This window comes from Struthio camelus, chromosome 5 (genome assembly GCF_040807025.1).
Source record: "Struthio camelus isolate bStrCam1 chromosome 5, bStrCam1.hap1, whole genome shotgun sequence".
Classification (NCBI taxonomy): Eukaryota; Metazoa; Chordata; class Aves; order Struthioniformes; family Struthionidae; genus Struthio; species Struthio camelus.
In genome coordinates, this window is record NC_090946.1 from 59,053,368 (window position 1) to 59,068,540 (window position 15,173).

The window sequence follows — 15,173 nt, forward strand, 5'->3', positions numbered from 1 at the left end:
AAAGCTGTGCTAGCATCATAACCACTCAGCTTTGCATTCAGCCACTTGCTTTCAAATCAAACGCTATGTGTTATTGTTTCTATGTATGGGGTCCTTTTCCGCTCGGGGCCTTCTCCACCTTACCCATCTAAGCCATTCCAATTTTTGGGCTCTGCCAAAAATATTCTCCAACTCAATGAAGTTTTGTACCTGTCAACTCCAGAGTCAAAATGCATAAGCACTGAACAAATATTTTGGTTCTGTCCTGAAGAGAATGACATCACATCATAAAGCACTTTTCAATCCATTAGTAATTAAATAGGATGTTAAACAGCATCTATTAGAAATAAAGACTTTTAAAATCAGCAGGCACAGATAGCTTGCACCCATTAGTCCTACAAGAGCTGCCTGAGGAGATATCCAACCTACTTATATTGCTATTATTTTTTAAATAATCTTTGGCATATCCAGAAGTTTCAGCAGAATTTTAGAAAATAAAAATACGTCAATACTCAAAAAGGCCAAGCAGGATGAAAGAAACGTACTTGCCTGGTAAAAAACTGCATGGACAAAATGGAAAAGCCCAGCAAGGGAGCTTACTATGAAAACATCTGAAGATGGCTATACAACTTCTCAGAGTGATCCATCAATCAATACCTTTCCATCTCTGCTAAAGAGTGGACTAATTCTTGCTGTGTCTCTTACTGCTCGTATCCTGACAGTTTTCACTATCTTTGATGTTCCTCATTACGTGTACCTTACTTTGTGAGGCAGTTTTTTGGGTTTTTTTTTCCCCTGCATTAGTATTTCATAGTAACTCTTAGTAATTTGACAGTCTCCACTTTCTTTATGCTTCTCTTTTGTGTTTGAGGTCAATTAAGAACTTGTTATTTAACTTCTGATCTTTGACTTCTTGCTATTCCTGGCCTTGCTTTGCACTGAGATAGTTGGTTCTCATGCTCTTATCCTTCATTTAAATACCTCTCTTCAGACTCGCTTCCCATGGGATTTTACCTGGAAGTTATTAAATTGTTTAAGTTCACTTTCTTCAGCTGCACTGGCTTTATTTGACTATTCTCACAAAGATTGTAAGTTTTAAGAAGGGAATGTACCATTTCACTCACTGTCACGTTCTCATCTCAAAGAATTCCTCTCCATTTGTCAGAAGAATGTTGGCTAGTTTCTTTCTCTACTTCACAATTTACAGCAATTGCAACACTTAGTAGACTTAGTAGACTATGCCTACAAACTTTACATTCCCAGAGCATACATTACATGGGTCAGAGCTACAGAGTTAGAGGCTGTCTGTTAGAAAAACATTACAAAGTATATCACAATCGTTGGATGTACACCAGGAAGAAGTTCTAAGAGTAATGAGGATCTATTTCGGCACATGGAACTGGGGATGAGACTGATGCTGGAAGACAGTACATAGTTTGGGAAAGCAGATGGGTAAACTGAAGAAAACGAGAAAAGAGGCACTAGAAATTTGAGGACTACAGAAAGCACCTTGCTGTGAAAGGTTCTAGTTGGCTAGCAAGAAGAAGATTAAGCAGAGCTTGAAGACAGCGCACAAAATCTATATGAAGAGAAAATACCAGGTTATGAAAGAGCTTTGGTCTTCTTGAGGAACGTGTAATGGGACAATGGCTGGAATTTAGAAATCTAGAAATCAGACAGATACAAAACAAGAAATGAAGAAAACCACATATACCACATTTTGCAAAGGGAATCAATCATCAGTGCCCATTCACACTAGACCTCACTTACCTGGAGAAAGAAGTCATTCTTCATTTAGAGGGCAGGGAGAAGTAAAGTTTTACTTCAGCTGTTATCAGCATGTTCTGAACAATACTTCTTGGCTTTTCCTTACAGTCTTCTCCCTGCACTCTAGAATGGCTCCATCAGCAGTCCTTCCTTCCAGAAAGATGGTCCTAACCAGACAGCATCCAAATACCAACTTGCACTTTTTGAAGCAATGTAAGATATCAGTAGGCTTTTCAGTAAGGGTTATTAGCCTATTTTAATCACCTTACGCAGGCCACAGTCCAGTTTCCAGCTGTCCTGGCTAGCTCCACACCAACAGCCCTTGGGAGATGTCTAAATAGACTGACTGACTCTCGTCCAACGTTGATCTGGGCGTGTTTCATAACTAGGATAGCCACAGATAGGAAGGCTATATATTTTTTCCTTCTAGCTCCACCCCAGCGTCAGCAACTCCGTTACTATACTCATAGCATACATTGCCCTGTCATAACAGCCTGGGGTGGAACCAGATTCTGATTCATAGCATTGCCACTTTTATTCACAGAATTTTGTATTTAGTTCAAAGCAAGGGCCTCACTTGCATAAAACCGTGCATCAGTTTGATGTTACGCACAGTACATAAGCTGTGCATCAGTTTGATGTTACGCACAGAACACACTCAAAATACACATCACAAATGTTGGGCTCGGTCTGTCAATTCAAATGCCTACAGGCAACCTACCAGAAGCATGATGAATATACCCAACAAGCATGACACATTATGCATATCTACATTTAATACAGCTTTAACATGAATAAACCCCGCAGATAGCACTTTATTGTCCTCCAAATGTGCCAGTTTCATTTCCCACTGTGCTTACCAACACATCTCTTGCACTATGTAAAATATGGTCTCCTGGAACTGCAGTCCAGCAACATTTGTAGGCTAAAAGTTGATACTGGCCATGGCTTCTGTTGTGTAGATGACCAGTGGCACAATCAAACTCTTCAACGGGTCCATTTAAAGTTCATGTTGCTATTTTGGGTGTGTGTGTGTGAGGAGGAGAAAGAAAAGAAAGAGAACAAAACCCCAACAAGATCTAGACTCAAAGAGTGTTTGAAAGAAGAGCTATTTATTACAAAATTAAATTCCAAATTCTACTTCATTTTCCATGAGTTCCTGTACAAAACACATTATAGCTCAAGAAAGCATTCTCCCATCCCTACTGTACAGTGCAGTAACCATACCTCAGAAGAATGAGAAGACAGTCAGTTCATGGACTGATGCAGACAGATGGACAGACACTAGTACTAACAGCATTAGTAAGAAAGGTTCAGAATACAGGACAGAATCACAAAAGAACCCCTCTCACCACCACTGCCCCAAACTTAGCCTGTTCAATCAGGGCTAAGTTCTTGAAGTATGGCTCTGAACAGCTCCCCTTGTAAAACACAACCTTACTTGCCGAAGTTTTAGGACGAAATACCAATTCAGCAATAGCGGTTTTAGTACGAATATTTCCTCTTCCTCAGCTATTATCTGTGACATTCAATAGCCCTTGACATCCAAGAAAAAGGGCATGAGGGAATTTAAGAAGTAAAGCAACTCACAAGCAACCGTGAAACCCGGATGTTAGCGCCTTGAAGAAGAAAAGGCCAATTTTTAGTCCTGACTACTTGCAACCCACAAGCTCCCTAAAGGGAGCAAGTATGCTATGGAGGTAGTGTTCTTATTCCCAAATTTCCCTTCCCAGCCAGAAAGAGCCTTATGATGTTGCAACAGTCCACACATTTTATCTTTCATGATATACACTTGGCTAACGGCAGAGAGGTCACTTGCTGTAAAGGGGAAAAAGTCTTACCCACGTTGAGCTGGTGGAGAGGAAGGCCACTGCTGAGGAGGTGTTCACTTTGCCAGCAGGGACTTGAGAGGAGGAAACAGCATTCTAATGGTACCGGTACACAGAGTACCAACCCAGAGTGTAAGTCACACAGGCATAGCTCTGAAAGGAAAGTCACTAAGCCAGGCAACAGCTGAGAGCTTCAGGTAAATGTCTGTGCTTCCACACTGGCAGTTGGTTCACACTCACGTCCCCTGAAGAAGATTGCCAACTGTCCCTCCTGTGTACCTTTGGCAGAAAAACCCTGCCCTACGAACTCTCCAGTAACACTTCTTTTTACCTTTCTGTAACAAGGTTCCGTATTTGCTGTCAGTGCAGGTGGCAGGTATTTATTCACTGAGGATACTATAAGGAGTCCAGTGGTATCCTTTTTTCAGACACACTTTGTAAGAAATGGATACACAGCCTAAAGACCAGAGGAGAAGCAAAGAAATGTCCTGTGCTTTGGGCAGTACTCAAAGAAGTGGAAGGAACAGAATGGGGATATAAAAAGGAAGATATTAATGCCCTCTGTGCAACAACAAGCCCATCCAATTAAGATGCAAAAAGAAAATTATCTGCAGACCAGAATGGTGGTGGCTTTCCCACTCCAAGGCCTGTGAATAATGCTGGTGACCAGTGCATGACATACCAAGTCTTCCACCTGGAGCAAAGGCAACCTGGGCAAAGAAATCCTCACTCACATCCTCCTCAAAGTCACACCTCTGTCTCATAGCATGAGTAGCCCACTCCCTGGAAACAGACCAGTTGCTGCTGCAGGAATAGGTGTGTATGGTCGTCCTGAAACAACTGCTAACAAAACCTTTTTCAGAGGGATGGACTGTCTAGGATAAGCTGGATGTGCCTAGAGCCCTCCTGTCTATCCACCAAAGACTGAAGAGGTGAAAACAGAGTTTACATAGAAAAAAAAAAAATCTGAAACGGGAATCTGGAAGCCTGCAGCTTTTTGCAGTTTGAATCCACAGATACACAGTTTGAGGAAATACTTTCCTAGCGATAAAAGAAGCCCTGTCAGGCAAACCTCACAGAGAGCAGCTGCTCTAGATAGCAGCATCTTCTGGCCTTGGAAAGCACCATTAGCTATCTTCCACATGGCAGGGGAAGAGGACTAATAAGCAGTCCTCAAGATGAACCTGAACTCGTTCCACAAACAGGAATGGGAAAACTGAACTGCAACAGCTCAAACTGCACTCAGAAAACAGAAGAGAAGACTCCTATTGCTTCAAGTCTGCGCTACTCTGAGACATTTAACGCAGTGCCAGCGTCAGTAAGGGGATCAGCATCATTATATTTTACCGGCCTCACAAAATACAGGCTATTATTTTGTTTTCAACTACTGCCTGACAGTTTGTTTTTTTTTTTTTTTTTTTGAGAAGCAAATATTGAGGGAGAAATTCTCAGCTAAGATAAATTCTCAATCTTTCTCTACTGAAAGAAAATAGAGCAACATCAATTTACATTTTCTTGAAAATTCAACCCTTGGAGTCCAGAGGCTGGCTGCATATGAAATGCATGTCCTTTCAATGTCTGCCCTCTAGTCTTCAAATGTAGACCTTTCAATACTCTTAATTCCAGAAGAAAAAAGAAATCCTGCTGGAGGCTGCTCCCTCTTGTGGGATATCTAGATTTTTTTCCAATGTATGCCTCCATCCCACTACTAGTGCACAAGACCTAAGAAATGGATCAGCCCCCAGTGCTCATCAAGTGCTCTCGACAGCAGATTTCCAAATTGTCCATACTAAATTAAAATAACCCTTTGTTCGTATTGAAACAGAAGCTGAGTTTGTGCATAGGAAGCTGAATGTGAGCATGATAGATGCCACTTTCAGCTGGCCAGTTTAACCTCAGCTGCCATCCCTGCTAGAAAGGTTATCAGCAATAGAGGAGACAGGGCTCTGACTAAGGAAGACACTGGCTCATCTCCTCCTCAGGCAGCTCCTACAAAGCTGACCCTTTCATAACCACTGCAGTAACTGAGGTTGCTGAGCTGATTTTTAACTCCTCACAGATTTAAGTTGATGAGTAAAGAACTTTAGAAATTGTCTCTCCAAAACGCTCACAAATGTCTTAATTTTTCAGATAAGTGTTTATGGTAAGTGTGTGATCATATGTGCTAAAAAACCCCTACACTTTAATGCATATCTTTCATCAGCCTCTGCGGCAATTCCTCCCCATGGCAAATGGGACCACTGTGTAGAAAGCTCATATTCATGATAGCAAGGCATTAAGCAGATAACATCACGAAGAGGAGAGGATGCTGAATCACATTTCTACAAATGTAGCAGCGCACTGTCTGCCTGTCATGTTGCCAACAGTTAACAATTTGCAGCTGCTGCTTTAACTTCTGTCAGACCAAGCAGGATTTGAAGAAGTTTGCAGCCTTCTCCCTCACCCTTCTTGCCTATTTATCATCTCTGTGAAGCCCAGGCTTAGGCAGGTGGGAGCACTTCCTGCAATAGCAAATGGAAAAGAATCATCAAACCCAGTAGCTAATTAGCGTAATGACTTCCCACCATGAATTATCAGCAGGTGATTAATTCAAAACCTTTAGAATCAAAAGCATACATCCATGCCATCTGAGATGGTTTCTACAGAAGTCAGCTTCTGGAGGGAGATGTGATACACCAAGCTAGAACCTTACAATAGCAAGCAGCTGCCTTACTGAACAATCTTATGGATCCTCTATTAAAGACAAATGAAAGCAAGCCTGATTGGAGTCTCAGTCTTGTACACAGAATAACTATCTTGGAGATGATAACACAAAGCTCTTCTGTGTTGCAGGAAATACATTAGAATTCTAGGTTCGGTAAGAGAAAGAATGCACAATTCATGTTTGAAAACAGACCCATTCACCTGTGGCTCTCCTAGTACACATCATTTTGATGCAAGCCTGAGAAGCCAGACAAGGACTCTGAGATGACAGGCTTGAGGTCCTTAATACCTATACAAAATATTACTTCTTGAGACAGAAACACAGCTGGGCTTTAAGTGTCATTTGCTTTGGATGCTACAAGGTAGTAACAGTAAATTGTGACAAGAAATTGAAATTCAGGAAAGGGTGGAAGACTGAATGAAAGGAACATTTACAAAAAGGGGCATAACAGAGGAGAAAGGAATCAATAACTGATAAAAAGTATTCTGCTTTCTAGGAAGGAGTAGATTCAACATCCAATAACTCTTGACACGTAACAAGTAAATAATTTTTGCGTCGTATCACATTTTCTTCAATGCAGTACTTAAGATGGTCAGCCATCTATGAGAGGGAACTTGCCCAGTATAGCGTGCAAGTACCCTGGGCACTGACAGCCAGTTTTGCAGATGCCACGTTCACTAAGACGACACCTTCCTCCTAAAAGTACAGGTACTGGCATTGGAACAGCTAGGATCAAAAGGTGAATGACAGCTGTCAGTAAAATTTCCAAGCTAGCATTTTAATTCCTAGCACACCCCAAGGGGGCCAGTCTTCACAGGACACTGCGGCAGGAAATAAATTACCTGCTGCTTCCATTATAGTTTTCTTTGTAGCTTCTTTGCTGTTCTGTACGAAACTGCAAAGTGCTGAGCTGGAACAGTCTGACTGTGAGTAGAGGCTTGCCGGGTAATCATTATAAATGGTTAAATGTGTCCAGCAAGCAAGGCAATATACGGGGATAAACAAACCACCTCCACCTCCTCTGTCTGCAAAGGGCCTGAGAGACGGGCAAGGCACAGTGGCTCAGGGAGATTTCAAGTGGATACCCTTTCAGTTCTGTCAAATTCTAAAAGTACAGGGTCAGCACAAAAAAATGTAGGCAGACAGGGCAGAGTGGTATAGAGAACCCCAGATACTTATATGAAGCTTTAAAAAAAAAAACCTTGCTGTAATAAAGGCTGTTAAATATGATTAAAAAATCCTCATGTCTCAGACACTCTCTGGCTCCCGAACTGCAATGGTACTTGGATTACAAGAAAGAAGACACACACACACATCCACACATGTGAATGTGAGACCACACATACCCCATGACTTGTACTGGTCTCACTACTGGAACACCACTGCTGTTTGACTGATATATTGCTCATAAGAACTGAGATGTAAGCATCCGGTTGCCCAGGAACATAACTTAAAAGATTCATGAATTGAGTCTTCATCAGATGGTCATCCTCTGCATCTTCCAAAGCAGCCAATGCAAACAAATGCCAAAGCAACAGGGCTACTAGATCCAGAGTTCTCCAGAGAAGGCATATTATAGTCACATGTCTCCAAAGCCCCACTATCAGCCTGACAGGCAGCAGCTCTCACATTTCTCAGTCTCTACTTCCAAGCTCCCTTTGCTGGCTCTAGAACTCCCAGGAGTCCATCCACCGGAGCCCTGCCATGGGGCTGCTCGGGTCCGAGGCCATAGGTCCTATCATCCCATAGGACAGAGGATGGAAGAGGTAGAAGCTGTGGAGAGATTCCAAATACCTATCAGGGACTGACTAACTGCAGTGTTCTGTCTCAAGAACATTGCAGAAGATTAGTCCACAGAGGTGACCTATGGAAACTTTGTTTTTAGGCTGCTATAAGCTTCACTAGGGACCTTCTAATCTCCACTGAACCCAATATACATGGTGTGCAGCTTTATGGCACATGCACTTTTCCTCTTAGAAAGCAACAGTTTTGGAGTGGAGTCAGCAGGGGAAACCTACAACTGTTCATCTATATTTGAGGGATCTGACATCATCTAGCATGGGGACCAGAATCAGAAACCACTGAACTGTGGGTTCAGAGGCCAATAAAGTGTTCACGCTCAGTAGTGGCGTGAAAGAATGAGATCCCTGTAATAGTTGTTTAGAAGTCCATTACTGGGACACAAATGCTAGATGCAACAAAATTTAAGTGTTTAGGGTGCTTGCAGACTTGATGATGTCTGAAAAGTTCAGCAGAGAAGGAGAGGCAGAGGCAAAGGCTAAGAATAATTAACAGGCAATAAGGGTTCCACTGAGACAGTGGATGTTATACTTTCAGGAAAGCTGAGCTTTCAGCACTCACCTGTACATGATAATCAGAACCAGTACCAGAACTCCCCCTCCATATACTTTTCTAGCTGTAGTGCTGGATGACAGGAACCCAGTACAGAATTTCAGTAATGTGTCCCAGGTGATTCCTAGGAGAAGAATGAGGCAGAAATCAGGAACAATGCAGAGGCCAAAGAACAGAGCTGCTACATTCAGCCATAGACAGAGCTGATAAAGCTCTGTTGAGACCAGCAGGCCTCCTCCTCTTTTGAATTAAATTTACCTTGTAAACCTTCAGAGCTATACAGTACATTTTCTGTCAGCAGAAAGTTCTTTTTCCCCACCTTCTCATCTGAACAAATGGGAAAGAGGAGTGTGACCCAGCATGCTAAGCTGGTACAAAAATCACAGGAAAAGCTGCCAAGACTGAAGTATGAACAGACAAGACAGAAAAGTGGGGGCAGCAAACAAAGAAGGGAAATAGCTTGTATAAAACTATATATAAGGACAGTGACACAGCAGAGAATAGGAATCAAATCTCTCAATTCAAATGCCCTAACCACTAGACATACTGCCTCTTGGGTAGACTATTTGGCATCTCAAGCAGTTTTGTGAAAAACATTTTGAACTGGCAAATGTTTTCAAGCCCTATGCTCAAGCAAGCAGAAAACCTATCATAAAAATTTACAGCATGGTCTGAAAATGTTACATTTAACAGACTTTCACCTGTTTCCCCGCCTCTTCTTCCCCAGTCTCTAGTATTTACCTGTCAACATGCTGGAAAAAAGCATGGCAGGGAAGTAGTGGTGAAAGTAGAGAACTCGGCCCATCATAAAGAAAGGGAGATAATGAAGGAGCCAGCCCAGTGTAATCTGCCCTCCGCCACGTAGCAAGACTTGGGACAGTTCTGGAACAAAAACAAACATGCTTCAGCAGAGAAAGCCTCAACTCCAGTTTCTCTTTGCAAGCCTTAACACAGTAAGTAGCATGTCAATGACAGTAAAATCAACAAGAATGATCTTTGCAGGAAGTTGTCTATAGGTCTGAAATTATTCCAAGCTTCTACAATATCCCAGCTGTATTTTTTATGCACATACAAATACTTCTCAGGGGAACAATTACCAGAAAAGATAAACCAAGACGTAAGTCTTGAGGGATTACCAAGGGGTTGACCATGCTCAATGTTAAGACCAAGCTTACAGCTTCTCTGGATGTAGATTAGCCTCAATAGGCCATTCCAGGCTCTGATGTTTTTCAGTTTTCTCTGCAATGAGACTAAGAGTCATCCAGACGACCACTTTGTCACCCTTCCCTGGAAAGGAACGTTGCCTACTCTTCAGAGCCTGGGAAAGGGACTGAGAGCTCTGGTGTCTGCCTGCAGCTTAGCTTATAACTCACTGCGTTTACTGAACAGTTTCACTTCACATTTTAGAACTCATTTCCCTTACAATGTAGCAACCATTGTAGCAATGGTTGCTACAAAACGAAGCAACCATTGAGGTAAACTGGAATGGTCAAAGTATGATTTATTAGGGCTTGTGAAAAGCCCTCTGACCCAGGCACTGAAGACAATAAAGGAGTATTGCATCCCTTCTATCTGCTATTTCATCAGCTTTGCATAAGTATCATCAGGAAACACTTCCCATTTCAAAAGAGCACGCATAACATGAAAATACAGTGCATATGCAGACCTTGAAAGCACGGCATTGATCCAATTGGTCTATCTCCTTTACAGCCAATATAGGTAGCTCCTTGCAGGATTTTTGTTAGACACCTATCCTGTTCACTTTTAAACTACTTGAGATATGAAGCTCCCACTCTTTTCCTGGAGGAGATTGCTCCATAACCTAGCTCAGTGTTTTTCCACCCTTGGTGCACACAGTCCTGCCTCCCACACACTGCCAAGGCATCTGCAAAAGGCATTTACGAAAAGTAAACCTTTTGTCAGTAGCCCATGTGGGACAATATCATCATTAGAAAAAAAAATCTCAAAAAGTCTGCAAATCAGAAAAAGGTAAAAGCCCTGGGACCAGTAGATCTCTGCATCAGGAAGGTTTCCCTGACATACGTTCTGTTGCCTTCTCCTACTGATGTATTCAGATCAAATATAGTCTTTCCAACAGATACACATCTGGTCATCATTGAACTGCAGTAATCAATGTAACTGACAGCAATTGCAGCCAACATCTTGGCTCTTGAGCAGTTCATGAACAGTTCCCATGCTAGACTGGGTGATCAACTGCAGAGCAGAGCTGGCACATGAGCTACTACTGACTAATCTTGTCTCCTGGAGGAAGCAAGTCAGCAAGACCCTACTGGGACTTTCATTTTTGGATCATCTTAGGCTGCCACCCTCAGCAGTCCAGCTCAATGCTCTCCAGCAAAGGATTGGCTAGACTTTTGGCAGCCACAGGTCACATCTCCCACCTGTGAGTCACTCCTAGAGCTCTTCTCCTTTTCAGCTTTCTAAGCATGTGTCTCAGGGCCCTTGGTCACTTGAGGATTTCTGATGAAGTCTTACAGGCTTAAGAAATTTGGCAATTCATCAGATACGGTCTCTGCTATGCAGGAAGCCAGATTTGCTAATCAGACTGATTCTTTCTAGTAGGAAATCTTTTCCTGACAGTCACTTCATTTGGTAGTGCACTTTCATAGTACTAATTACCTTAGCTTTTTGTATATACAGCTGCCTTGAGTGTGTTTTGTTCAATGCCCTGAGGCTTTAATACAACATATAACGAGATTTATAATACACGAATGCTAAGAAGAGCTTTCCTGTATCAGGAAACCAGGATGTTTTAACAAGGGATTCTAAAGTGCAGGAAGGATAGGAAGACTGGCCTCACCTTTGAGTTGAGATGTCAGCTGGACACCTCTCTTCAGGGCCACTGTGGTGGAAATTGCTATCAGAAGATACAATCCAATAGAGACCAAATTTAGCCACCAAATCACCTAAGTAGGAAAAAAGAAAGATTTGAGACTTTGGGCAGGGCTGGAAATGGGAGTGAGCATGTCAGCGGGAATGAAAAGCTACATGCACGCATAAGAGCACAAAGAGAAAGGCAGTCCAAAAGTAAGGAGAGAATCACTATGTAAAATTTGCTAAAGACAATGGATTGGAATGTCCCTCCTCAACTTACCGGGTTTCCCAGCAAATAAACCCGATAATCTGTCTCATTGACACCAGAAAAACGCAGGCCCTGAGGAGAGAGACCAGAAGTCAGTAAAATGGGTGGGCATCAATCCAGTTTACAACCATCTTCAACAGGGTCAAAGGTGAGACAAATTCCTTTCCATGCAGCTCAGGTATTACAAAATAAAGCTGACATCACTTTCAGTTTAAGAAAAGCTATGAAAAGACAAGAAGATGGAGCCAGATTCTTCTCAGTGATAGGACAAGAGGCTCTGTGAAGGTGAGGGATCACTGGAACCAGAGAGATTGTGGAGTCTCCATCCTTGGAGATGTTCAAAAGGCGTCTGGTCGCAGTTCTGGGCAACCTGCTCTAGGTGACCTGGCTTGAGCAGGGGGGTTGGACTAAATAATCTCCAGAGGTCCCTTCCATCCTCAACCATTCTGTGATTCTGTGAAAAGCCCTCAGAAACAGAAAGGAAGATGGATTGATCAACATACCTGGTAGTTGATGGGCCAGTGCCAAGGTTTGGATGTAACTTCATTGTCCTTTGGTTTGAGGCCACTGTTTCCCTATAGACAAGTCAAAAAAAATTGAAATGACTGGGCAGTTACGCTGCAAGGCCTGCCCAGACATGTCTGGGTACACAGACATACAGAAATACTCTTCCTGAATAAAAGCTATTTTCTGAATACATGAACAGATCAACTTCTGGAGACTGCCACACTGTGGACAATGAATATTTAATATTACTAAGCAAGTGAAAAAGTTACTTGGCTACCATTAGAGACATCATTCTCTCATTTCTCTTCTTCAGCTTTTCTAAGGACACATGTTGCTTAAACAAGATCTTTCTTCATTAAGGGACTGACTACTTCAACAGGTTTCCCTCCACTCAAATAAAAGCTTCAGAAAGATTACTTCCATGGAAACTCACGTAGGTACTTTCCTACCTGAAACAACATTAGCACTGGTTGCCATGGAAATTATTAGCCTTAATAATGATTTGCTTGACTACCTTCTTTCTTTCAAGAATTTGAGGTTTACAGAAGGAACAAACAAAACCTTAGATTCCCCCCTCCAAATGGTAACTTTCCCATTCTTCAGCTGAAGGAGCGAGAAGCTCAAAGCAGAAGGGAAGTGGCCAAGATCACAGAGAATGATCATGTGGAAGGACTACAAGAGCAGTCCACCTCGAAAATATGAAATCCAGCTCTTTTGCAAGTATCCTCAGGAAGAAATAGGGAAGAGGAAAGCAGAGCACACAGCATCTCAATGAACTTTAAAAATTAACAGGCGTTTTCTGTTTTCAGCTCAAACATTTATTGTTCTCTTCAGTGCCTGGTTTTGTGATTCTGACCACAGTACTATCTTCTTGCCTCACTCATTTAACTGTCTCATTCTTTTAACTTAACTTTTAAATCAACCTTCCAGCAGGGTATGAAAAAAATCCAAACTCTTCCTTAAAGAAGGGAGCATCATATTAGCAGTAGAGGCAGGGATCAAGCCCACGGCTTTCAAACTTTTCGAGTTTTAACTGTAAGAACATCCCTTTCTTTAAGTACAAATCCACGTAGGTTGCTGTGGCATATAAGTCTTGCCCTACATTTCAGCCATCACCCCAAAATCTCAGAAATTATATCTCTTTTTAATGAAAGAGAGGAGGAAGAAAATGATAATCTAGAATTAATGCTTTCCTACCCGGATCATAACCATGTGGGATTCTAGGAGAATTTCTACAAAAGAGGGCTTCAAAACATCCAGACTGATGTTGGGCACTTTAGAAAAAGAGAGAAAAGCAGATTAGAAATCTATGTATTTTACTTTTATTTGACTCTTACATAATAAACTCTCTCATCCTGTGTCAAATCTGTGACAAATCTGCTTCTAGCACCTCTTTTAATTCCCTGCACAATTCATTCGTACTCTAAACACAGAGGCTGGCAGTCAAAAAAGTATCGCCCAGTGAATTTAATAACTGATCGACTCCTTGATTTTATTTTATTTCTTCAGGAGCAAGAAAAGTAGATAATACTTCCTGAAATAAGCAGATCTCTATTTCAAGCTGAAATTAGAGCCCAATTGTTCATAAGCTGCTTTTTTTCCATAGATGAGCCATGAGCGTGGAAACAAAAAATGCAAGACAACAGAAGAGGAGATTCTACCAAGTGAACAGCCCAAGATTCCTTTATTTTGTTTTGCATACAGCGACTCTGAAAGACTGAAGAGCGCTAGGTTTTTTAAATAACTGTGAATTAAGCCCAAGTCATCTGCAATTCATGGAATGAAATTTGTATCAAATATTTAGACCAAACGAGGCTCTGACACATATCAACCCCTGGATGAGGCTGGAAGGCCCATCTGTCATAACTGGCATGCTTAATGCTCTTCCCAGCCCCTGTCACACTTCCGTAATCCATTACTTGCTGTCACTGCAAAGTCATTATTTAACATGCCCCTCCAAAAGTGAAGGAAAAAAATAGAGCAGAACAGGGTGGAGCCTAGCTTTTTAACAAAAATCATTAAAATATCTACACCATACTTATATCAATCACAATAATCCCTGCAATTACAACAGTGGTGTTAAAATAATAGCCTGTACCACAGTGCCTACAAAACTTCCTGCTTTTGTTATCCATGAATATCTTAAAGTCCTTACACAATTCTTTATACTGCCACTACACTTGAAACACTATCACCGGTTTGCAATACAAACACTGAGGCAGAATAAGGCCATGCATCTCTGAACAACTGGTCCAAGTTCAGCAGGTTTGAGCTGGAGCTGTGAAAGCATGCGCAAATTCCAAACACTAAATGCCATTTCTCACCATGCGATAGCTCATCTCTTCCCTTAAGAGCAAGCCAAGATGCACCCTGAAGGCAAAGGGAAATAGATCACTTACACTTAGGGTTGATATGATCTTCAACGTTCCAGAGGGAATTGGGAGTCTCCTTCAGATAGGGCGTGCAAGTAACCTCCACTTGTTCCCAACCCCTGAGGAACAGCAGAGCAGTTAGCCACCACCTCATAAAAGATCACACAGTATTTCCAATTCATGTCTGATTTTTTTTTCCCCATTTAGTTTCATACTTCCCCTTAACACCTACCACACCTCTCAACTCCAGCTATCTTTTTCTTATACACTCAGACATCCTGCTCTAGCACCATGTGGAAACTGGAATAAACTCGCACGGCAGCCAACATCAAAATCTTACTAAACACATGAGACCACATATCTAAACTTGGGTGCCTAAAACCAAATACCTACACATAAGTGGCCTGATTTTCAAAGAAGCTGCACATCAACAATCAGCATCTACCTCAAGTCAACCCTTACAGTCGCTCCAGAAAAAGCCATCATCATCACTTTAGGTCAATCCATGCCTACAGCAACTCTACCACAGAAACAAGGGAATGACTTTAGAGTATCCTATC

The 15,173-nt window shown here is 41.9% G+C and overlaps 1 protein-coding gene across 1 annotated transcript in view; it reads right to left on the reverse strand.

The window, feature by feature from the left end:
- Positions 1 to 2,839: 2,839 nt before the first annotated feature.
- The window catches only part of POMT2 (protein O-mannosyltransferase 2), a 30,132-nt gene continuing 17,798 nt past the window's right edge, over positions 2,840 to 15,173 (reverse strand). Inside the window, exons 14-21 of the mRNA XM_068946661.1 lie at positions 14,641 to 14,732; positions 13,439 to 13,515; positions 12,238 to 12,309; positions 11,747 to 11,806; positions 11,453 to 11,558; positions 9,373 to 9,513; positions 8,641 to 8,755; positions 2,840 to 8,052 (exon numbers count right to left, since the gene is read on the reverse strand). Of these exons, the coding sequence (XP_068802762.1) occupies positions 7,947 to 8,052; positions 8,641 to 8,755; positions 9,373 to 9,513; positions 11,453 to 11,558; positions 11,747 to 11,806; positions 12,238 to 12,309; positions 13,439 to 13,515; positions 14,641 to 14,732 (769 nt within the window). The 3' untranslated portion in view covers positions 2,840 to 7,946. The remainder of the gene's footprint in view (positions 8,053 to 8,640; positions 8,756 to 9,372; positions 9,514 to 11,452; positions 11,559 to 11,746; positions 11,807 to 12,237; positions 12,310 to 13,438; positions 13,516 to 14,640; positions 14,733 to 15,173) is intronic.